General features: G+C 51.8%; 9 protein-coding genes across 9 annotated transcripts; 4 read left to right on the plus strand and 5 right to left on the minus strand.

Annotated features, from left to right (window-relative positions):
• The first annotated feature begins 62 nt into the window (after window positions 1-62).
• VE01_06652 (uncharacterized protein) lies at window positions 63-2,733 on the plus strand. The gene is made up of 4 exons (XM_018276093.2): window positions 63-652; window positions 747-987; window positions 1,049-1,307; window positions 1,368-2,733. The coding sequence occupies exons 1-4, from the start codon at window positions 445-447 to the stop codon at window positions 2,571-2,573; spliced, it is 1,914 nt and encodes a 637-aa protein (XP_018129076.1). The 5' UTR covers window positions 63-444; the 3' UTR covers window positions 2,574-2,733.
• Window positions 2,734-3,071: 338 nt separating this feature from the next.
• On the plus strand, window positions 3,072-5,569 carry VE01_06653 (uncharacterized protein). The gene is made up of 3 exons (XM_018276094.2): window positions 3,072-3,947; window positions 4,047-5,140; window positions 5,195-5,569. The coding sequence occupies exons 1-3, from the start codon at window positions 3,165-3,167 to the stop codon at window positions 5,451-5,453; spliced, it is 2,136 nt and encodes a 711-aa protein (XP_018129077.1). The 5' UTR covers window positions 3,072-3,164; the 3' UTR covers window positions 5,454-5,569.
• Window positions 5,565-7,665, minus strand: PEP1_2 (Type I transmembrane sorting receptor). Its single transcript, XM_018276095.2, has 2 exons — window positions 6,855-7,665; window positions 5,565-6,800 (listed from the first exon to the last, which is right to left on the minus strand). Exons 1-2 carry the CDS (start codon window positions 7,189-7,191, stop codon window positions 5,809-5,811), a joined length of 1,329 nt encoding a protein of 442 aa, XP_018129082.2. The 5' UTR covers window positions 7,192-7,665; the 3' UTR covers window positions 5,565-5,808.
• Window positions 7,666-9,374: 1,709 nt separating this feature from the next.
• On the minus strand, window positions 9,375-10,846 carry VE01_06655 (uncharacterized protein). Its single transcript, XM_018276096.2, has 3 exons — window positions 10,713-10,846; window positions 10,303-10,550; window positions 9,375-10,231 (listed from the first exon to the last, which is right to left on the minus strand). The coding sequence occupies exons 1-3, from the start codon at window positions 10,726-10,728 to the stop codon at window positions 9,692-9,694; spliced, it is 804 nt and encodes a 267-aa protein (XP_018129083.2). The 5' UTR covers window positions 10,729-10,846; the 3' UTR covers window positions 9,375-9,691.
• A 24-nt stretch (window positions 10,847-10,870) lies between these two features.
• SEY1 lies at window positions 10,871-13,942 on the plus strand (the record flags this gene model as incomplete). Its single annotated transcript, XM_018276097.2, has 4 exons — window positions 10,871-11,276; window positions 11,327-11,776; window positions 11,825-13,572; window positions 13,626-13,942. The coding sequence occupies exons 1-4, from the start codon at window positions 11,095-11,097 to the stop codon at window positions 13,940-13,942; spliced, it is 2,697 nt and encodes an 898-aa protein (XP_018129080.1). The 5' UTR covers window positions 10,871-11,094.
• A 151-nt stretch (window positions 13,943-14,093) lies between these two features.
• Window positions 14,094-15,652, minus strand: VE01_06657 (uncharacterized protein). The gene has a single exon (XM_018276098.2). The coding sequence runs from the start codon at window positions 15,499-15,501 to the stop codon at window positions 14,305-14,307; it is 1,197 nt and encodes a 398-aa protein (XP_018129081.1). The 5' UTR covers window positions 15,502-15,652; the 3' UTR covers window positions 14,094-14,304.
• Window positions 15,653-15,693: 41 nt separating this feature from the next.
• Window positions 15,694-18,251, plus strand: VE01_06658 (uncharacterized protein). The gene is made up of 3 exons (XM_059463823.1): window positions 15,694-16,183; window positions 16,233-17,797; window positions 17,856-18,251. Exons 1-3 carry the CDS (start codon window positions 16,104-16,106, stop codon window positions 17,939-17,941), a joined length of 1,731 nt encoding a protein of 576 aa, XP_059319586.1. The 5' UTR covers window positions 15,694-16,103; the 3' UTR covers window positions 17,942-18,251.
• On the minus strand, window positions 18,193-19,751 carry VE01_06659 (uncharacterized protein). Its single transcript, XM_018276100.2, has 3 exons — window positions 19,307-19,751; window positions 18,442-19,132; window positions 18,193-18,384 (listed from the first exon to the last, which is right to left on the minus strand). The coding sequence occupies exons 1-3, from the start codon at window positions 19,485-19,487 to the stop codon at window positions 18,288-18,290; spliced, it is 969 nt and encodes a 322-aa protein (XP_018129075.2). The 5' UTR covers window positions 19,488-19,751; the 3' UTR covers window positions 18,193-18,287.
• VE01_06660 (uncharacterized protein) lies at window positions 19,742-21,996 on the minus strand (the record flags this gene model as incomplete). The annotated part of the gene is made up of 2 exons (XM_018276101.2): window positions 19,742-20,576; window positions 20,625-21,996. 2 exons carry the CDS (start codon window positions 21,994-21,996, stop codon window positions 19,921-19,923), a joined length of 2,028 nt encoding a protein of 675 aa, XP_018129014.2. The 3' UTR covers window positions 19,742-19,920.
• Window positions 21,997-22,037: the final 41 nt, after the last annotated feature.

Here is a 22,037-nt window from a genome sequence, read left to right on the forward strand (position 1 = left end):
CTAGTCCCCGAGGTCGCCGATGAATTTCCATCCCTGTTTGTACATACGTTATGTTAATGCCATCATTTTTATTCGGGGCGAAATATTGTGGACGAGTCGAATTAACACATCTTATTACTATAATGCAAGATAACTTATAATGGGCTTAAATAAATACTAATATCAATATCGAGACTAAGCATGACTGGATTGAAGTTGTCGGCCGTACCTGGAGTTAGGTTAGCCCCAACGTCACGACGACCAGCTTAGGTCAACTCGGGGACCTCAGCCCAACTCGGGGACCTCAGCTCAACTCGGGGACCTTGACAGAACGAAATCTCTATCCTCGTCCCCGTCTACCCTTCCATTAGTAAATCCTTCCCAACTACTTTCACCTATAAGAGCCATGGCCGCCAGCCTCCTATCCCACCAACACGCTAATCCCTATACTCCCATCGTTAAGCCATGGCAGCCCCTCACCAACGGAACGGACATTATGTCCAGCAACAGGATACCTACTCCCCAGATCTCGAGCGCCGACCTACTGACGCGCACCTGCGGAATACTACAGTGAAGAATTTTGCATGGCAGGACATTACTGTCACCGTCAAGGACAATAAGACGAAGGAGCCCAAGGCCCTCTTACAGGGCGTTAGCGGGATTGTAAATGCAGGTATGTACCTCGTCTTGTCACTTAACCTACCACCTCCAACACACATACCCACGCTCCTAATAGCACAATTTCCACTACTAATTATAACTTCCAGGCGAAATATGCGCCCTAATGGGCCCCTCCGGCTGTGGCAAAACCACCCTCCTCAACGTCCTTGCCCACCGCGCCGCCGCCTCTGGAGCCGACACTACGGGCTCAACGCTCGTGGATGGCGGCGCCGTGTCGACCGAGGCGTTTCGCCGGATGAGCTCATACGTTGAGCAGGAGGATGCGCTCATCGGCTCGTTGACCGTGAAGGAGACGATGATGTTTGCTGCGAGGTTGGGAGGCGCGAGGTATGATTGTTCTGTTCTATAATAAGTTACTTGATAGGCGATGTTGATATGTCTTCTACAGTGGATTGTCTAAATCAGAGAGAATGGATCGTGTAGATGGCCTGCTCGATGCATTCGGACTCCGTAACCAAAGCGATACGCTCATTGGGACTCCGATTAGAAAGGGGATCAGTGGGGGTCAAAAGAGGCGAGTCAGCGTTGCCAGCCAGCTGATCACAGGCCCGAAGCTGTTGTTCCTGGATGAACCGACTAGTGGCCTTGATTCCGCCGCCAGCTGGGAGGTAATATCGTTCATCAAGAGCATTGCGCAGAAGAACAATGTAAGTTGCGACCCCGACTGCTTTCTCAACAGTATTTAGTACTAATACACTGGGTGATAGTTGATCGTTATAGCCTCCATCCACCAGCCCTCCTCTTCCACCTTCCGCCTCTTCGACAAAGTCCTCCTCCTATCCTCCGGCCGCCCACACTACTTCGGCTCTGTCCCCGACCTAGCCCCTTTCCTCGAGACGATGGGCCACCCCGTCCCCCTCCAAACCAACACCGCCGAGTTCGTCCTTGAGCTAATGAACGTCGACTTCGCGCCCGACCAAGACGCCGCGAGGGCACAGCTGGACGGAATGCAAGAGGCATGGGAGGCGTCTTCCATGTCCGCAGCTATCGGGACAGAAATCGGAATCGTCGCCCAGAAATGCAACAATAGTAAAACAGCATCCGACGCCAAAGGCGCCCGTGCAAGCTTCCTCACTATAGTACTAGCGCTGCTACATCGCTCCTTCATCAAGAGTTATCGCGATGTTGTCGCCTACGGCATCCGCATCGCGATGTACCTCGGTCTCGCCATCATGATGGGCACCGTCTGGCTCCGCCTCGGAGACGACCAGCGCTTCATCCAGCCCTTCATCAACGCCATCTTCTTCGGGAGTGCATTTATGTCCTTCATGGCCGTCGCCTACGTGCCCGCCTTCCTCGAGGACCGGGCGACGTTTGTAAAGGAACGGGCGAATGGACTGTATGGCGCGCTCCCATTCGTTGTGGCGAACTTCCTCATAGGGCTACCATATTTATTTCTCATCACAGTACTGTTTAGTATTGTGGCATACTGGTTGTCGGGGTTTGAACCGACAGCAAATGCATTTTTTACTTGGATCATGTGGTTATTTTTGGATCTGCTGGCTGCGGAGAGTTTGGTAGTGTTGGTGTCGTCCTTGTTTCCTAACTTCGTCGTGGCGCTCGCGCTGACCGCCTTCGCCAACGGACTCTGGATGAGCGTCGGCGGCTTCCTCGTTCCTCCCACCGTCCTCAATGTCTTCTGGTACTACGCGTTCTCGTTCATCGACTACCAGCGCTGGGTGTTCCAGGGCATGATGGTGAACCAGTTCCAGAACCAGACGTATGGGTGTGGCGTGGGGTGTAATTGTATGTACCAGACTGATCTTGCGTCCCAGTGTCGGATTGAGGGGACGGGGATACTGGGTCAGTATGGGTATGCGACTAATCGACAGGGACGCTGGGTGGGGATCCTTATTGGGATTATTGCCGGATACAGAATACTCGGCTGGCTCGTGTTGGTTTTCCGGAAGTAGGAGGGGAGGAATTTATGGAGGTAATGTTTAAAAGTTTTGTGAGTGAGTCGTGGTATGATAATGGGCTGGCTAAATCTACTCTGTTGTTTATATTTTCTTCACGCAAAATAGTCTCGCGTCTGTGTTAGTAGCTCGTTACGCTCAAGAGAGGAGTCTGTACCAAAAATTCAACTTGTATTGAAATTTAAACTGCCGTCACTTGAATCGTAGCTGTATTTCCGCATAGATTGTTCATGGAGCCCCTGAGTACAATCTTTCCTACCGGGGTTTCACTGGTACCCTTCGTTGATGATTGGCGACGCTAGTCATGCATGATAGATGCATAGAACGGTGTTGGATCCAAAATTGGAAGGCGATGAAGCTTCAAATCCTTCGCCGCCACTATGTAGGGTATTCGCCGCGGCGCATACGTGCAGGGAACATGCTAGCTGCAGTACTGTCGGGTTGGTTTACGCTTGGGACCAGCATACACTTTGAACATTGGGATTCTTCTGAAGGCTTCATTCTTCCCTATAGTTCTACCTTGACAGTTGAATTCTTCAGAATAGACCTACTTGCTACTAACCAACGCAAGAACACCCATCAATCATTATGAATCACGCACAAGCATCTATTAGACGTCCACCGCAACCCCCTATCAACTTCGCCGTACTAGTAGACCCGGCCTCAGTGCTCCAGGCCAGCAACAAACTATGTGAGAATCTACAACAATTCGTAGACAATCTGGTATCTACGATCACCCCAGCAAAGGCGACATTTGACAATGTTGTCCTACAACTTCTACAGCACGAGAATGAGATGCAGCGGACATCCAACCTCATCACCATTCTCTCCCTCGTCGCACCTGACACAGCACTTAGAAATGCTGCGGCCGAAGCTTCGGAGAAGGTTTCTCACTGCTTGATGGATTGCAAAGAGAGCAATGAGGATTTGTTCCGTCTTATAGACGCTGTGTACCAGCGACAGAAAGATGACCAGACACTCGACCCTGAGAGCCGCAAGGCCCTCGTGGAGGAGAGACAGAGTTATTTCCGCAAAGGCCTAGGCCTATCAAACGATCCCATAGAAGAAGACACCAGCGGCAAGGGTGAAACTAGCTCTAACTCCGCGACGTTCAGATATAATACGCGCAGGTTACAAACCATTCAATCAGAATTCCTCAAAAACCTAGATGAAAAACCTCATCACATCTGGCTTACCGGCGCCGAGCTCACCGGAGTCCCAGAAGATGCACTTTATGGACTTGAGACTGGGACTGGAGAGTTTGACGGCAAATTAGGGCTGGATCTGAATGGCATGCAAGCTAGATGGATGTTGACTGTTGCGAGCTCGCCGGCGACGAGGGAGAAGATTTATTTGGAAAGTAGACGGATTGTAAGTTGGCACAGTCCAATTCTTTTTTTCTGCAACTGGTCCCTCTGGGGGTGTTCTCACTTTCATTCGATTTTGTAGTTTGATTCTAACACTTCACAGGCAAAAGAAAACATCCCCCTCTTCCACGAAGCAATCCATCTCCGCCACCAATCCGCCCTCCTCCTAGGCTACCCCAGCCGCCTCGCCTTCAAAACCGAAACTACAATGGCCAAAACCTCCTCCGCCGTATCCGATCTCCTAACTCCCCTCCGCGATCTCATCATTCACCACTTACCAACCGATCTCTCCAAGCTGATGGACCTAAAAAAGCTCGATCCCGCCGCCCAGGACCAGCCAAATGCTGATGTGATACTCTGGTCCGATATCCCGTATTACACCCGTCTTTATGAGGAACAGAATTACGCAGTCGACCAAGCCCAAATCGCCAAATACTTCCCCCTTTATGAGACGGTTTCGAAGATGCTGGCTTTATTCGGCAAACTTTTCGGCTTCGAGTTTATTGAACTCACAAACCGTGAAGCCAACTCAGCTGCTGAGCAGGTGAAGGAGGGGCTCATATGGCACCCCGACGTCCACCTCTACAGAGTCTACGACGACCCCCAAGCCGGCGGGGAATTCGCAGGATACCTCTACCTCGACCTACACCCCCGCCCCAGCAAGAGCGGGGGCGCCCAATGCCGCCCTCTGCAACTAGGATTCTCCCTCCCAAACGGCCAGCGGCACCACCCCTCACCCGTCTTACTTACCAACTTCCCCAAACCCTCATCATTATCGGGGAAGTCCTCGCCGTCCCTACTGCAGCACTCCGACGTAGTCCTACTCTTCCACGAGCTCGGACACGGGATACATGACCTCTCCGGCCGGTGTCGATACTCTCGTTTCCATGGCGCGGAGACGGTGGTGGATTTTTCGGAGGCGCCGTCGCAGATGTTGGAGAATTGGTGTTGGGATGCTTGCGCCCTCAAAGTTTTATCTGGGCATTATGAGACGGGGGAAGTGTTGCCGGATGAGGTGATTGACTCGCTGTTGAGGACTAGAACTGTTCTTTCTGCTGCGAAGATGATGCCGCAGCTGAGGATGACGGTTTTTGATGGGGCTGTGCATTCAGAAGCTGTGGAGGGGGGAGAAGTTGACGTAGCTAAGATATATGCGGAGTGTGATAAGCTCGGTGGAATTAGGAGTATTGGTGAGGAGTAAGTACCCCCTATCGTTCTCACACCGGAGCAAATTGATGAATGAAACTATAGATACGGATACACAACATACAGACACCTCTTTACCGGAAGCGACGCAGGGATGTACGGGTATATATGGTCGAAAGTTCTAGCTATGGATATGTTTGATACGGTCTTCAAGAAGGATCCTCTAGATGGCGAGGCGGGGAGGAGGTATAGGCGTATGGTGCTTGAGAAAGGGGGGAGCCAGAATGAGATGGAGACGGTTGTTCAGTTTCTTGGTCGGAGGCCGACTTCTGAAGCTTTTTATAAGTCGTTAGGTCTGGAGTAAGTTCAAAACCGTAGTTATCCTGCGGCGCGGATTATTAGGTCAGTAGACCAAAAGGATCACTTTGCACGGCTCATTTGTACCAGTGAGTGAGAAGTTAAGTATTATATACTACGCCCAATCATGGATCCATCCAGGGTCTCGTCTCAATAGTGAATTATTGCAAGATCCCTCCGTTGTGCGAGCACACCACCGCTTCTCCACCAACCAACCCTCCTGGGAAATCCCTGAAGAACTATCTAAGTCTTCTCTTCCACAAAATTGACATCTAGTCAATGAACAATCCCTATATACAAAACGCCGCATTCTCGAGTCTATAGTTTCTACCCCATGTCCCAGCTCAGCTGGCCTCCCTCTCTTATACGGAGCTCGACAAATCCTTATTAGCCCACCCCAGGGTGTTATCCCCGCCATCGAAAACAACAAACTGAGCCTTCAGCGCCACATCTCCAAAGATGCTGAATCCGAGAGCGTCACTGCTTTGAATCCCGCCAAAGCACGTCGTCTTTGTGATCGCGGCGTAGTTCATGAAGTGTCCCGGGATGACGCCGCGGTACTCCTCAACGCCGAAGGTGAAGCTCGGCAGGGTGGTGTTGCAGGGGAACGTGTAGCCGCCCTGGAGAGCATCGAACTTGGCACCGCTGACCGCCGACCAGTAGATGTCGACCATGCCGCTGGGGAGGAGGAGAAGGCTGGTTCCGGTGTCGGCGATGGCGTACCAGCTGCTGGCGTTGAAGCTTGAGTTGCCGACTTGGAATCCGGAGGGGTTGAAGCCCCAGAAGCCGCGCGAGTTGTCGACGGGGGTGTACTGGATCTCTCCGGTGTACTCTGACGCGTTGATGTAGCCGAAGTCGTAACTCCCAGCTGCCTGCTTCATCAGGTTGACGGTGAAGAGAGGGCTTGCGAGGTCGTTCATGGCGTTCTCGAAGAAAGTCTTCTGTTGCACTGGTTGCACGGTGTTGATGGTGCCGTAGGCAAGTCCGAGAAGACCGGAGGAAGCAGCATCGGCTTGGAAGGAGGAAGAGACCTGTTGGGCGGACTCAACAGCCTGAGACTGAACAGTCACGCCGCCAATGGAAACGACATCAGTGTAGACGATGCCGGAAGATGCGCTTCCATCGCCGTAGGTGATGTCCCAGGTTGCCCCTTCCATCTTCTTTGCAGTAGAACTGAGGGTGGGGTTGTACTCGACTTGGCCATTTTGCTGGTTCTCAGGGGTTTCGTTGGTGTTCACCCAGAGGTCTGCGGAGCCGGTATCAAAGTTAAGGTTGACTGTTTGTGGTGGGGTGCCTATTTGAACCGGGGACAAATATTCACGGTCGAAAGCTTCTGGGATTGTCTCAACGGTGCCTGCAAGAAGTGTAAGTTTTGTGGTACAAATATGATATAAAAGTGAATACTAACCGAAGTTGACGTTCGACACATTGAGAGGTGCTGAGACGCCATCTGTGCCTTGAAGGCGTCCGACAATGCCAGCGATGGCGTTGGCGAGCTGATCCGGGAAAAGAACATTGAACTTCTTGTACGTCTTTGCTAACTCGACGGTTCCGGAATTTGCGGTGCGCTTGTACTTTGGGTTGTGGTGTTGGTTGATTTTGAAGGTTGACCCGCCGAGGACGAGCGGTCCTTTGCGGTAGTGCTTGGAGAACTTGGACTTGTGTCTTGGAGATGCATCAACACCCCATGCTGTGAGTGACAGTACCAGCAAAACTGCTGAAAGTAACTTAATGAATGTGTGCATCTTGTCTGCTTCGAAATACAGACAGATGGCGTGGTAAAAGAGTGGCTAAACCAAAGGAATGTATCGCAAGCAATGTTGCGGAAAATGAAGGTTTATAACGAAAGAGCACCAGGAAAGGAAGATGCAAAAGCTCAGGAAATCGAATGGAAGACTACCAACAGTCTTAACAGGGATTAGGAGGGAAGGGGACAACGCATGACACTATTTTATATACCCGCAGCATGAAAAAGAGTGGATGAAGTGGGTGAAAGTGGGTGAATTGGAGATCGGCAAGGCTATGGGAGGAGGGGGGAGGGGGGAGGTAGATTGGAGGAGGCTCCATATGCGACGATGCGATAGTTGGGGGGGTTTGAGAGGTTAAATTGTTAAAAATAACAGGCATGAAGGAGCGAAAAGAGTAAGTGCGATCGATCAACCAAGCACGGAAAGTAAGGCCAAGCTGAGCTTGCGGTGAGCTTGCATGAATTAGGCACGTTACAGGCCAACAAGGCATTGCGAAACAGTCTGATATAACAGGACCATGCAAGGGACAGCTGTGGCCAACAACTGAACAACAACATTTCGAGGGTAAGTAAGCGCCAACCCAGCCAACTACACCACTCCAATTGAGTTGGCCGCCGTCCATTTACTGCCTACATCCCCATGCTCCAACCGATCTCACATAGATCTCAGAATATGGCGGTTGACCGAAGGAATACCGCAACTATTGGCGCAGCAGGAACGGGGGTAAGAAAAGCGCAACCGGCCTGTTAAAATGCCAACTCGATACTTTGAGTATAGTGGTCGTGGTTTCAAGGTCGACAGGGGTGTTCTATCCTGTCCAGTGTGTCGTCCCAGTTAAGAATCCACTTCCGCCTATCGAAATTCCCTTATCACCCATAGCATCGTCATTGCGGACGTCGAGGATTCCAGCCAAGACAACTGCGCCCGCCAGCGCTGTCGCGAAGTTCGGGTTCCGGGGGGAGTTGGCGGGTGTGTGCAGGAAGTGCAGGAATGTGCCGAGAGTTATATTGATGTGAGGATCAAACATGAGGTTTGACATGTCGGTGATATACTCTTTGTGCAATGCCAGACTCTGGGCGGTTAGAGTATGTATTCACTCAACAAATGCAAAAAAAACCAGCTTCACGATCGCAAAAAGAGGGGTTCCCATTTCCCCAGAGTCCTCACAACAACCATCTCCGCATGTGCGTGCACCTTCCAAGTTCCCTTTACTCCAGATCACCCCCCGAAATCACCGAGTCGAGGCAAGAGCCACGCCGTCACTGCCACGCCGTCCTTTCCTTGCCCCGACTTTGGGTGCTAAGGCGCTAGATGGTGATCTGTATTTACTGAGCGGCATACCCTAGTAGAAGTGTATTTTACCCGCTAACACCCCCACGGTCCCTGACGATCGATCCTGATGGGGATTGTACACAGCCGCGTCGGTTGTTATGATGGATTGAGTGGATGGGGGAAGATTGGCGTTGGGTTATCATGGGATGGAGATCTGAGGTGTGTTGTCAGACTGTGTTGAAGTGCTGACTATCGGAATCCCTTGCTGAAAGGTTAGTACTGGACGTAGTTTCAATACGGCTCCTCGAGTAGAGTATATCCAAGACGCCAACAGTCATGATTAGAATGTACTCAGTCTGTGACGTTCTCAACCCCTCCAAACCCTCATAGCTCATGTTAATTGTTGATATCTTTGTCCCTGAGGAGACCTACAATATAGAGGTCTTAAACGGCCGATCTATATGAATCGGGTGCGGCCTACCGGGCCATACCATGGTGAATATCTTCGCACGTATATAAGAATAGCTGTATAGATGTGCTGAGTGATCTTCTGACGAGGCAACGTCTGTGAGAGTCACCTTTGCACTTTATCATCAGAAAGCATAGCAGCACTGTACTCTGTTCTCCTGGCGTTACGTTCTAGGAATCCCAGACCCTCTAGATCCTCCAGACCAACTCAGGTGACCTTCTATATGTTCCCGCCACAGATCCCAGAGAAATACTTATGCATCCACTCAAGTTACTTGTTATTAAGGCGGTGTGACAACCGGTTGTGTGAGAAGTGAGCGCCGCCATATATGATGGACTTCTTTGCGACAGGAAGTGAGGCTGACCTTCCCCCCCCCCCTTTCCAAAACATGGCACGCAACAACGACCAGCAGCCGAATCTTGAGAGGAGATAAGAGAATCCGAGATGGACACTGGGAAACGCAGAGTAGATGTTGATCCCTCTCCCTTCTGGGAAATACGTGGCTAGAACTGGTATCGTACTGGCGATGTTAATAGCACAGATCATATGATGACATTCTGATAGCGGTGATGTTTCTGTAAGTCATTAATTCCCGTATTGATATTCTCCGACTCCAAATTCCGCATATGGCTTTTCCTCGTCTAATCGAAATGTTAAAAACAGCGCCGTAGGGAAAACCTATAATACACCAGCATCCTCATCCGTCACGACCGCGCACCTGAACCCAAACCATTCCCCATCCTCAGCATCCCCCACCTAATGCCTCTCCCCCTCCCCACTCTCCTCGCCCATCTCCACATCCTCCGCCTCCGCCGCCACATCCGCATCCGCATCCGTATCATCCCCCTCCGCCAACCTCTTCTTATCCCTACTCTCCGCCTCCTCCCAGCCCTCATACTCTCCCTCCTCAAACCTACGACAATAATCGCCCTGCTTCTCCGACCCTAGGTTCGTCCATTTCCTCGCAAGGTCCTGGTCGACGTCGTATGTTCCCTCCTTGATCTTTTGTCTGTTCGCTACGAGGAGAACGGAGCGCATGGACTTGACGAATACGTCGAAGCCGCTGCGTGGTTGGCGGGGGGCGGAGGTGCCGTTGGCTTGCGAGGAGCGAGTCGTTGATGCACCGGCCGCGGCGGCGTTGGAGGGGTTGGATGCTGAGCGGCCGTTCGCAGAGCCAGCGAAAGAGGCCTGACGCGACCCATTCCCATGCGACAGCCCAGAAGCAGCATCAGGCTGATCCTGGAGGAAATCCGGTGCACGTCTTCCGCGCTTCGTCCTCAGAGGTTTCTCCTTCGGCTATATCGAACCATTAGTCTCCTTGTCCTTCTTCCTTCTTCTCTCCACGGAAAAAACGTAGGGCGACATACCGTAGGTGGAGGGCTGGGACTGCCATCTGAGTCCTCAACGTTTGTAGAGGTGCGCTTGGCGAGCTGCTCAAGGAGGAAGGCGCGCTCGAGACGCATCTTTTCGATGCCGCGGCGCATGCGCAGGAGGCGGATTCTAGAGGCGTCGTTGGCTTCTTCGACGGTCTTCATGCGGTGGCGGAGTTGGATGCATTTTCGGCGGTAGGCTTCTTCCACGGAGGGAGGGAGGGTTGGAGGGGGAGCGTTGGCTGCTGGGTGATAATTAGCTTGGGGGGTTCGGTTTGAAGGCATTGTGATAGCGTAGGGCCATGCGGCGGCGTCTGATCTGGTGAAAAGACAAACGGGGCGTAACATCTCTTGCGATCTGCCCAGCCCTTTGTTGCGATCGTAGTAAAGAAACGGAAATCACTAACCAGGAGGAAGCACCATCGTGCCAATGATTAATGTTTGGGAGCGGCTATAATGCGGATAGTCAATCGTATATGCGGTGAGGTGAGTGGATATAGGCGCAGGGTAGCCAGCTGTGAAGTTGAGATGTGACGGCCATAATTCGCGTCGATAACAATGATGGCTATCACATCGAGATTCGGAAGATACGTACCTTCTTCCAGCAACGTGTTGCGCACGCACCCATACCGCGCCATCCCAAAGTTCCTCAACGTCACTTGCTCTAACTGTACTTATTACCTTGCTCTATTTCATTTGAGTCGGCATTGAGAATAGCAATTATCTCCCACATTCCTTGGCCCCCTCTATTGCCGGCAACAATAGAAGAAGGCTTCCCGCCTGCGAGCTATGACAACGTCGCCCCCGAGCAACGGCGTCACAAACTCCCCACGTCGCCCTTCAGCTGCTTCAAGAGCCACCGCGCCCTCGGTTATGACAATGAATGGCCACTTTGCTGCGGTCGGCGATGCGCCGACTAAGGAGCAGTATGAGCATGGCATACAGGTTATAGACGATGAGAAGGAGTACAAGTATGCGCCGCGAAGCACCCTGGCGACCTGCAGAACTGACGTTATGGTAGTCCGAATCTCAATACCTTTCTCCAGCAGACCGGCACGGCGCAAGCTGGCTTCAATTACCACCTTATTTCCGTGTTTGGCTCCCAGTCGACGGGAAAGTCGACGCTGCTGAACTACCTGTTTGGAACGGCCTTTGGTGTCATGTCGGAGAGCGAGCGCAGACAGACTACGAAGGGAATATGGATGTCCAAGAACAAGCGCGAGTCAGACGATAGAGGAGCGCATAAGATGGCTGAGAATATCTTGGTCATGGATGTGGAGGGCACTGATGGTCGAGAGAGGGGGGAGGACCAGGACTTCGAGAGGAAGAGCGCATTATTCGCCCTGGCGACTAGCGAAGTCCTCATAATCAACATTTGGGAGCATCAGGTTGGGCTATACCAGGGCGCGAATATGGGACTCTTGAAGACGGTGTTTGAAGTCAACCTACAGTTGTTTTTGAAGGATAAGCAGTAAGTTTGCAAGATTACCCCTTTAAGGCCCCGAAACTGACAATTCAGGGCCAACCCCCGCTCACTCCTGTTCTTCGTTATTCGTGACCATATCGGGACAACCCCGCTCTCAAATTTACAACAAACGCTTATTCAGGATCTCACCAAAATATGGTCGTCTCTCTCGAAGCCTAAGGGACTCGAAAAATCACGTATAGAGGACTACTTCGACTTCGCATTTGCAGCGCTACCCCACAAGATCCTGCAGCCAGAGAAGTTTGAGGAAGAGGTACTCAAGTTGGGAACGAGATTCAGAGCAGGTCACCGCGTCTCGAAGCCTGATGATACACACACAGACCAGGAACTTGAAGGCGGCGTCTTCCTCCCAGAATACCACAGGCGCATTCCCGCGGACGGCTTCTCAGTATATGCTGCAGGCGTATGGGAGCAGATCGTGCATAACAAAGACCTTGATCTCCCAACACAGCAAGAGCTCCTCGCACAGTTCCGTTGCGACGAGATTGCGCGGGAAGTTCTTGTAGCCTTTGACGAGACCATCGCTCCCCTGGAAGAGAAGCAGGCGGAAGGCACTAGGCTTGGTAACCTTATCGTTATTGCTGAGCTTGGAATAAGTGGTCTTAAGGCAAGATCTGCTGCCGTTAAGGCGTTCGAAGCAGAGGCAAGCCGTTACCACAAGGGAGTCTACTCACGCAAGCGTGTGGAACTCGAATCTAAAATCGATACTCGCCTGAAGGCCTTGTACCATGGCCAACTCTCCGCCGTGCACAAGGCGGGCGTCAAGTCATTCAGCGACGCCGTCGGAAATGCCGTTAAAATTGGACAGAAGAAGGGCGCTTCATATGAGTTTGCGGAGATCGTGGAGAAGGAGAAGACTAAGGCATTGGAGACCTTTGAGTGCGAAGCGAAAAGCCTTGCCGTCCCAGGCGTTCCATGGGCAAACTTCAAGCAGCAGTACAAGCTTTTCGAAAAGGAGCTTGATGAAGTCAGCGCGCGCTTAAGGCGAGAGGAAATGCGCCGACTGGCGACCCGGATCGAACGCTGGGTTAAGTCTCGCCTCGGGGAATCCGTAGGCTTGGAATTCAACAAGCTCGGATCGGGTCGTGGGGGTTCTGGTGCGCCCGAGGAGGGAACCAAGCCGACCGAGAAGGACCTCTGGGACCGGATATGGACACTCTTCACTTCCACAGTCAAGGAAGCCGAGACACGATTCCTCGACCGCGCACAAAGCTTTGACGCAAGCGAGTCCGAGAAGGAGGTCGGCTTGTGGCGTCTGAGGAGAAAATCGTGGGCTGTGCTGCGAGTACGAATCGATGAAGAGGTGATGGAAGGTAATATTCTGCTTAAACTGAGAGAAAACTTCGAGGACAAGTTCCGCTACGATGACGCTGGTGTGCCGAGGATATGGAGGCCAACAGATGATATTGAGGGTATCTACACCAAGGCACGTGAATCTACGCTAGCCCTCATTCCGTTATTGTCGAGATTCAGACTTGCGGAGAGCTATGCGCCGCCGCCGCTACCGGACTGGATCGGGCATGCGCCTGATGCTGTTGTACCGGATGACGAGGAGGATTTAACCCCTATAGGCGGCGTGGACGAGGAAGAAGGAAAGAGCTTGGAGGAGGAGATGACTGTGCTCAGCGAGGCGAAGCGACAGGATCTAGTTGTGAGATTCAAAAAGATGGCAGACGGTGTCTACGTCGAGGCAAAGCGCAGTGCAATCGGCGGCGTGACACAAGTCCCGCTGTACTTCTGGGCCTTAATGGTTGCTCTTGGGTGGAATGAGATTGTGGCTGGTAAGTTCACACTGTATCCCCTCTCCATATCCGCAAAACTAACGCACCCGTAGTCATCCGCAATCCGATCTACTTCATCTTCCTCATTCTCGCCGGCATCGGCGCCTACGTGACATACACGCTCAACCTCTGGGGTCCGATCATCAAGATGTCCAATGCGGCAGCGCAGCAGGCGTTGGACATTGGCAAGGAGCGCCTGCGCGATTTCCTGGAGTCGAATGATGCGGGGAGGCAGGCGCTGAATATGGCGTCGGCGAAGGAGGATAGTGATAATATTAGCATGCAGTCTTTGGATAGCAGGGGGAGGAGGAAGGCGAGGATGGCGAGGGGGAAGGGGGAGGATGATAGTGAGGAGGAGAGGGACTTGTAAAGGTTTTGGGATGGGGGTATGAAGGTATGAAGTAATGATGGATGGGATGGGAGGGGCGGCTGGGGGAGGGGTGGAATTGTATGTAGTGGGGTAGATTAGGGTCGTGATATAGTACATGTTTTAACTTAGATGAAGAGACATCTAGTTTATACTGGGTTACTGATATTTATGTCTGTCTATACAGTTATTATTCCTACTTCTGATCAACCTTGGATCCCGTGAGTAACCGTGACCGTCCAGGAACCAGGCATATCCTACTGTAAATTCCGTATATATGTATTCAACCAAAACGCCGCCATCCAATCCCTTAGTCCAACGCCAGTAGGAAAGTCATTTACCCATACACATCTCAAACCTCCTTCTCAGAATGCTTCCACACCAGCCTTCCTACCGAACCAATTGCCAAGTTCATCATCCGCCTTCTGCTCCTTCCCACTATCAGCACTGAAATAATCAGTAACCCGATGCGTCTCCTCATCCTCCTCCGCAGGCCAATCCACAGTAACCGCCATAGCCTTGTTATCCTCCAACAAATCCTTAGTCGTCGACCAGGAAAAGCGGCATTCAGGACCCCAGCCAAAAACCGGATCGATATTGCGCTTCAGCCAGGTCGAGCAACGTGCATCTGATGGATAGCCGGATCCCCAGTCTGCTTCGGGCGCTGGTGCGTCCTCGGAGTCACCCATTGTAACGTCTTCTTTGCCTGCCGCATCCTCGTTGGAGCCGCCATACGCCTCATAGAGCACCTCTAGCGCCCTATCTCTCGTGACCTTCGCGCAGACACTGGCCGCGCTGACACAGGGATACAAACTATCCGCCTTCTTCGCCACGGTGATAGAGGCGGTAGGGAATATGCGTTCGAGCTTCTTCTGGTACGGGCCAGGTTGGCCAATGGTATCGATGTAGATTTCCCTCACATTAACGCCCATCTCGTATACCGTCTTGATGAGGTGGATAGTTGCGTCCATGGCCTGCTCGTTCAAGTTGTACGTCGCGGGCCTCATCATATTGGCGGAGATCGCTCGTGCGGAGAGGACCGAGACGGCCCATCCGCAGTTATCGTAGAGGCTGCTTGGGTCGGGGGATGTGGCGGGGGCGGGCGGCACGGTTGGCGTGCAGAGCGTCTCCATTAACTGGGCGCGGAAGCCGGCGGTGAGGACTTTGGAGTCGTCGAAGTGGTGGGTTTTGGAGAGGAGAGGCGTGGAGAGGGGGATGGGGAGGTAGAATGCGCCGTAGACCATGGGGCCGAGGACGGGACCCCGCCCTGCTTCGTCAACGCCGAGAGCGCATGGTGGACCGGCGGGTGGTTTGGGTAGCGGAGTTGAGGATGGGGCGGCGGGTGCTGCTGATGGTTCTTTTGGAGGAGGAGACGAGGATGAGGGAGCAGGTGGTGACGGTGCGATTGGAAGGAGGGATGGCGGGACTGGGGAGAAATGCGTGTATGATTCGCCGGAGAAAAGTGTGGAGTGGATGACTGAGGGAGGTGTGAAGATAGTCGATTGCGAGGGCGCCTCATTTTCCATGTCTACATCAGTCTCGTTTTGGGATTCGTTGGCCATGTTTGGTTGTTGTGGTAGAGTATTTCCTGGGTGGCTTTTCGATATATTTATTGAGTACCTGGATTGTCCCCCGTCGCACCTTTCAAGATAAAACCGGGGTGACGCGCTTTGGACGACGCGACGAGCTGTGTGGCTGCATGACAGCCTCGTCGCAATCCATGCGAACGTTCAGTCACATATCACAAAGCCACAGCAAGATTTAACACCCAAATCAAGAATACAATAGTTATTTAGTTTAACTGAAAGAAATTCAACTGCACTGCTTAATACACTGCTTTATCTTCTGTGGTGGGTTTCAATTGGGTTGTTTACACTAGATGGTCTTTTTTGGTCATGGTGCCTGGAATGTGAGGTTTGTACCCTGTCGAGGCCATTGTTATTAACTGGCTCATGAGCTTATGACATGCGACAACACTCCCCGCCAAATAGTTTCATTTCACGATTACACTTTGGCAATCCATCGTGGGCCAGTACGAACACGGCGCATATAGGCTATTAGCTATAAAAGTTAATATATCAACAAAATAACCAACAAAAGCTCGCGCTTCATAGCACCATCGCCACCAGTATTCAATCAACGCGCATCACGACGCGCCGGCACCATGCCTCCAAAACGAACGGCGGCGGCGCCGCGACACAAACCGCGCGAGAACATGTATTTTGAGCCAGGTGTTCGTGGAAGGCAAGTCCGATCTACCGGCCTTTAAAATAAATATGCTAACGTTTTACAGGAAAACCGGATTGACCGTCCCAGATAGTGGCATTCGCGACGAGTATGGAATCGAACCAATGGACGAATTATTTTCGTCGCCCGCGAAACTACAGCCCTTATCTAGCTCGACCAGGAAGTCCGCGATGAAGAAAAGCGCAAACACGACCTTGACGAGCGAGGAGGATATGGATGTTGGGCAAAGCACAATCCCAGAGCCAAGCGCCGTACTCACAGAGAGGAAAAGAGTTAGCATGCGCATGCCGCCTCCGCGGTCAAAATCTCCGGTGAAAACATTTCTGCAGTCGCCGGCAAGGCGGCACCCTTCCTTGGGCCCGGTATCGTCTCCAACGCGCGGCTCGGTCGTATCGCCATCTCGAGTACGGTCTCAACCCCAGGTTGCGCGCCGGCTTGACTTCTCAACTGATGATTTGGATGGAAATGCACCACAAAGGCTTGCCCATGTTTCGCCGAAAAGGACGTCGCAACGGAATCTAGTATCCTCTAGCCCGGCGAAACGACCCACCGGCGGAAGTTCCGCAAAAAAGTCACTGAAGCCCGCTTTTCAGTCCCAGGAAGAGTCGGAAGAGGTGCAGGGAAGCCGCCTATTTGACCTCAGTTCGTCGCGTGATGTCGAAGACGATTATGAACCCATAAATGTCGACCAAGCCATAGGCTCGCCAGAGCCAGAGAGAGAGGAGACACCACGAGAGCCTACACCTCCACCCTCTAAGAAGAGAGGACGCCCACCGAAACAGAACAAACCTGAGCCATCTAAGGATGCGGATGTTGACGAAGACCAAGACGAGCGGCCCGCAAAGAAGCAGCGTGGCCGCCCTACAAAGGAGGCAGCTCAAAAGGCGCAACCTAAGCCAAAACCAAAGCAAGCAACTAGATTACAAAAACAACCAGCAGCCGATTCTTCGCCAGCGCAAATACAACGGGGACCACCGAGACCTAGACAGAACGGACTCTTTATCCTTCGACGGGAAACACCTGAACTTGGAAATTTTGCGACAACTCGATCTGGTAGGGCTTCCATAAAGCCGGTTGCTTACTGGAAGAATGAGACTATTGTGTATGGCGAAGACGATACCGCAGATGCCGATGCAAGCTTCCTTCTCCCAACAATTAAGGAGGTCATTCGCCACGACGATGTAGAAAAGGAGACATCGAAAAGGGGCAAAAAGAGGGGCCCGAGGGCCCACAAGAGAGAAGAAGAGGAGGAGGATGCGTCTGAACCGTGGGAATCTGAACCAGGGCGGATATATGGCGCTATTAGGGCCTGGAACCCCGACGATCCAACGGGCGCAGAGTCTGCTGATGTCGAGGACGAAATTGCGTTCTCTAATGCTGCTATTATAACTAGGGAAATCTCTGGTTCTACTGTCAAGTTTGCCAAGATCCTCACATTGCCCTTCTTTGGATGTGGCATGGTTGACCTGCCGCCTGGTGCTGTTAAGAAACCGAAGAACGCCAGAAAGATGCAGATGGTATTTTTTGTACATAAGGGGAGGGTAGTCGTCACTGTCGGCGATAATGATCCGTTTCGAATTGGGACGGGAGGGATGTGGCAGGTTCCGAGAGGTGAGATTCCATACCCGGTTATACTATTTTTGAGACGGCCACTGACTTCTTTTTCCAGGAAATTTATATAGTATTGAAAATGACTCCGACAAGACGGCACGCGTCTTCTTCTCCCAAGGGTGCGAGGTGGAAGAAGTGGAGTAGAGCAGATATGCAACGGAATCAGGAGTCATTGTTTGCGTCTTTCTAATATATGGGTCTGTTACGGCTGGCTCAAAGCGAGGAGTTGTGGATGGGAATGGGAAGGTGGCACCAATACCAAATTTGGCCACACTTACTTTTTGGTGGCATATTATTTGTTTTTTGGTAGTTCTGCTACGAAGCAAAAACAGCGCATGGAACCTGCAGGTCTCCTATTTGATGCTGTACTTTCATGAATGAAACCATTGTGGATTCCTGCTTGATAACTCTATTCTACACCTGTCTCCCATTCTCTCTCTACGGTTTAACTGCGCCTTAATTCGTAGTAGTAGCCGGCCATTGCGCGGGTTTATTTTCCATATTTCTTGTTCAGTCTTTCCATTATGGCGAGCGCGCGAGACCTATACCCTCCGCCGAAAATAGCATTGTGATTAAGGTGATGATATCTATTACATGTCAGCCCCAACACTATCTGCACAAGGTAGAGATGGAAAACCACTTACAGCTCGTACAACTCCACTCTATCGTCATATTCCTCCTTTGGTAGATCTTCCGGCTTTAACTCACGATACTCCTCCAACACGCCACCAAAACCACCGAACATCTTCATAATTCCCATCTCGAACTCGCTGTGCGCGTATGCCGAACTAGGATCATACACAACTTGCTCAACAGGCCCATCATTAATGCTCCCTATGCCGTGGTTCCCACTCCACAGGTCCCCATGCACCACAACCGGCGCAATCGGGGTCCCATAATGAGACTTGAGATGTCCGTCTTTGAGCAAGCGCGGCACAACAACAGACGCCGTCTGCTCAATCAGCTTACTAAGTTCCTCATCCTTGCCATTGGCCTTCTCACAGGCTTTGGAAATAGCTCTCAAGCGTTGGTTTGCGTAGAAGTCACTCCAAGAACTAGTGAAGTCATTGGGCTGCTCTGTGTTGCCACAGCATGTGGGCACAGAGAAGCCGAATTGGGGGCTTGAATGGCCATCAGGAACTGGAGCTGACGTACGGTGTAGCTTTTCTAGTTTCTGGGCGAATGAAAGACCGGATGGTTTGGCTTTTGAGGAGCCTAGATTGAGGAAGTCGGTGACGAGGAAGTAGCCTCCGGTAGAGAGGGCGCCGTGACCATAGCTTTGAGGACAGAAGGACGGCACTGCGTTATGGATGGCATTCAAAGAGGCATGCTCGCCTATGTAGAGTTTAGTGGAGTCTCAAACTGGGCGGGAAAACGCAGTCTCAATCATCAGAAAATCCCACTGTTGATGGGATGTGGCATGATAATTGCCGGATTCTCTCAAAAAGAGAGCCCCAAACGACGCCGTTCTCAACACTTAAGAGTCCTCTCTTAGCCAAGGACACTTACCAGCAAACATTGTTTTCGAACTAGGGCCGCCCGTTTTTACAAAGTAGGTTTTCGTCTCGCCGTCCACTTTGCTCGTTATCTTGTAGGTGGATGAAAAGCCAGAGCCACCAAGCACCTCCATTTCTGGCAAGGGCTCTTCCAGTGAAAGAGCCTTAGCAATGGCAGAGTCCATGGCGGGCATTTTGAGTAGCAGTTGTCGGAAGTTAATGTGTGTGTATTGCTTGGATATTGTTATCTAAATACCCACCAAGGTAATTCATGAGTGTAGTGTGACGTCGCATTAACCACCACCAAGGGTCTTGTGCTCTAGCTGAGATGGCTGTACCAACACAAAGGGCAAAACAAGCATTTAACGGGGTATTATTCAAGTACATATATCAGTCTACGAAGTAAAGAAAGTAGCGTGTCACTTTTTGGTAGTTTAAGCAAGTTGAATCGTAACTTGAAAATCTCGTATTAAGCCCCCGAATATGTATCTGAGGGTGAACATGCGCGCGCGCTGCTCTATTGTAATGTACATATCGATATTCTTCGAGCCAATCCCAGGATCATAAGAATGAATGATGCCGTAGCGCCTTGTTTAGACCTCCGTTTTCGACTGTCTATCCACTCTGCTAGGCCACGGTAGGTTTTGGTTTTGGTCCCTCCAACCATGCGTAAGTCCGCTGCAATGTTTTCTTCTCTCTCCCATCATTCTCCAATACAGCAAGGAAGTCCCGGAGCTGCACCAGGCGACCTCCATCTTTGTCCTCGCGAAAACCGCCCATTCTGTTCTTTCCATCTGCCGTGAGCCTCACCTTCTCGACGACCCCTCCGCCAATGCCACCAGGCGTACCTGGAGCCTGCATGCTTGTTCGCCCGGGTGTGCTTGCCCCACTGCCACCGCCCGAGTCCATCCAGCTGTACTTATTCTTCTTCTTGCCGCCAAAGAGGAATGTCGCCGTAGTGGCGTTTGCCTGAGCATGGCTATCAACCAAGTTTTGCTTCCCTTTATCCTGCTTCTCTCTCTCTTTCTTCGTGAGTGGTTTTGTGGAGGGCTCTGGGGCCACGGTTCCGGGTGTTCCTGGAGCAGCAGAACCGCTGCGAGCAACCGTACCATCCGTAGGGCGCCCTTGACGCTTGGCCAGACGTTTTTCCTCGAAGTTGCGCTCCACATTTGCGGCTTCACGGAGAGATTTTATCAACTCGTTGGTCATAGTGACAGTGCCCGTTGGAGTCTTGGTGCCTTCCGAAACAGGAGTAGGAAGTCGACCAGCTGCAGATGCAGGATCTGTAAACATTAGCAGGTTTCATAAACCAAGAGATATCTGCAACTTACCATTAGTTGGGTTTGTGCCTGGGCTGACTGCACTTTCCCAGCCAGTGCGAGGAGCTCCTTCAGGAACGACTGTGCCCGCTGCGCTGGTAGACGATGCTGCAACGTCAGACCATTCAGATGGGATGACTCCATGAGAGCCAACCCTCCGGCTCTTGACAATGGCAATAGTTTCCTCAAGAAGAATCCTGATCCTCTGGTTCGTTGCGAGGGACATCAAGGCCAACTGGTCCGCAAGAGCTGTGTCTTGTGGAAGAAATGTGGTGTTCGCCACAACCAGCGCTCCATCAGGACCAGTCCTGGTTTCAATTTTGATTTCCGAAGGAAACTCGGACGGCAGTTTCAACTGCGGCATCTTGCCATTATCCGTATTCAACACCAATCCGTTCTCCTTTGCAATTTTGTCCATCTTATTCCATAATGCGCCGACATGCACGTGGGGATGCTTAAGCTCATGTTGTCTGGACATTGCCAACTTGTATGCTGCATCAGCCCAAGCCTGATCTGCTGTCTTCTTTTGAATCTGATCTTGGGTAGCTTTATCGATAGGAGCGCCAGGTTGATTGGCAGGGCCACTTCCGTAAAAAGAACCGGCATCTCCAGGTCCAAATTGGGTGAAGCCATGACCGGTGGCATTTAGACCAGCCTGGTTGAACGCAGGTTGAGAGTTGAACGATCCAGTGTGAAAGCTCATCGCAAAGCTTTCCTCAGCACGCAAATCTACACCAGCATTCGCTAGCACATCCATCTGATCATCGTTGACGTTATCCCTTTCCGCTGGTTTAGACGGGGGCCCCATGGCTCCAGCTCCATGCTGTTGATGCTGCTGTTGCTGCTGCTGCTGCTGTTGTGGTGGCATGCTGTAGTTATTCGGAAATTGGTTGCTCGTAGGGACGTTCGTTGGGTGAGGTGGATGAGGTTGATGAGGGCTATGCGACGGCATGGCATGTACGTTGCTAACTGGAGGAGCATTTGGGTTGTAGGTGGGAGGTTGACTATAAGGCGACGGGTGGCTCAAAGCGGGTGTGGTATGGCCGTTTGAGTATGGCCCTTGATATGTAGGTGGCTGAGATATGTTTGCAAAATGGCTCGAATGCGCGGGAGGTAGTGATGAAGGCGGTGCAGCTGTAGATGGGGTCGGCCCATATGGTGATTGTGTATAAGGTGAGGTTGGCTGTGATCTTGGATCTGGAGACAAACGTTGCCGCTTCGCCGCTGGCTGATAGAATGCCTGGGCTCCAGGAGACGGTGCTGCCTGAGCGGGCGAGGAAGGTCCCACTGGCCCCGGCATTTGCACAGGCAACTGCGCCGGCATCTGGTATTGGGGTTGCTGTTGTTGCGCCATCGTGAATGAGGTTGTCGTGAGAAAGTTCATCCAGTTCGCGCGTTGACCAGAACAACTTGCGCGACAGTAGC

The sequence above is a fragment of the Pseudogymnoascus verrucosus genome, assembly GCF_001662655.1.
Source record: "Pseudogymnoascus verrucosus strain UAMH 10579 unplaced genomic scaffold scaffold_31, whole genome shotgun sequence".
Taxonomy (NCBI): Eukaryota; Fungi; Ascomycota; class Leotiomycetes; order Thelebolales; family Thelebolaceae; genus Pseudogymnoascus; species Pseudogymnoascus verrucosus.

Coding starts and splice junctions, on each gene's coding strand:
- VE01_06655 (XM_018276096.2), bottom strand. Junction 10,232..10,302: donor GTCCCAGCCCTCCACCTACG/GTATGTCGCCCT, acceptor GGTTCGATATAG/CCGAAGGAGAAACCTCTGAG.
- VE01_06658 (XM_059463823.1), top strand. CDS start 16,104: ATGCCTCCAAAACGAACGGCGGCGGCGCCGCGACACAAACCGCGCGAG. Junction 16,184..16,232: donor GAGCCAGGTGTTCGTGGAAG/GCAAGTCCGATC, acceptor AACGTTTTACAG/GAAAACCGGATTGACCGTCC. Junction 17,798..17,855: donor GATGTGGCAGGTTCCGAGAG/GTGAGATTCCAT, acceptor TTCTTTTTCCAG/GAAATTTATATAGTATTGAA.
- VE01_06659 (XM_018276100.2), bottom strand. CDS start 19,487: ATGCCCGCCATGGACTCTGCCATTGCTAAGGCTCTTTCACTGGAAGAG. Junction 19,133..19,306: donor TTCGAAAACAATGTTTGCTG/GTAAGTGTCCTT, acceptor AACTCTACATAG/GCGAGCATGCCTCTTTGAAT. Junction 18,385..18,441: donor AGAGTGGAGTTGTACGAGCT/GTAAGTGGTTTT, acceptor GACATGTAATAG/ATATCATCACCTTAATCACA.
- VE01_06657 (XM_018276098.2), bottom strand. CDS start 15,501: ATGGCCAACGAATCCCAAAACGAGACTGATGTAGACATGGAAAATGAG.
- VE01_06652 (XM_018276093.2), top strand. CDS start 445: ATGGCAGCCCCTCACCAACGGAACGGACATTATGTCCAGCAACAGGAT. Junction 988..1,048: donor GCGAGGTTGGGAGGCGCGAG/GTATGATTGTTC, acceptor TGTCTTCTACAG/TGGATTGTCTAAATCAGAGA. Junction 1,308..1,367: donor GCATTGCGCAGAAGAACAAT/GTAAGTTGCGAC, acceptor ACTGGGTGATAG/TTGATCGTTATAGCCTCCAT.
- VE01_06653 (XM_018276094.2), top strand. CDS start 3,165: ATGAATCACGCACAAGCATCTATTAGACGTCCACCGCAACCCCCTATC. Junction 3,948..4,046: donor ATTTGGAAAGTAGACGGATT/GTAAGTTGGCAC, acceptor AACACTTCACAG/GCAAAAGAAAACATCCCCCT. Junction 5,141..5,194: donor ATTAGGAGTATTGGTGAGGA/GTAAGTACCCCC, acceptor ATGAAACTATAG/ATACGGATACACAACATACA.
- PEP1_2 (XM_018276095.2), bottom strand. CDS start 7,191: ATGCACACATTCATTAAGTTACTTTCAGCAGTTTTGCTGGTACTGTCA. Junction 6,801..6,854: donor TGTGTCGAACGTCAACTTCG/GTTAGTATTCAC, acceptor CACTTCTTGCAG/GCACCGTTGAGACAATCCCA.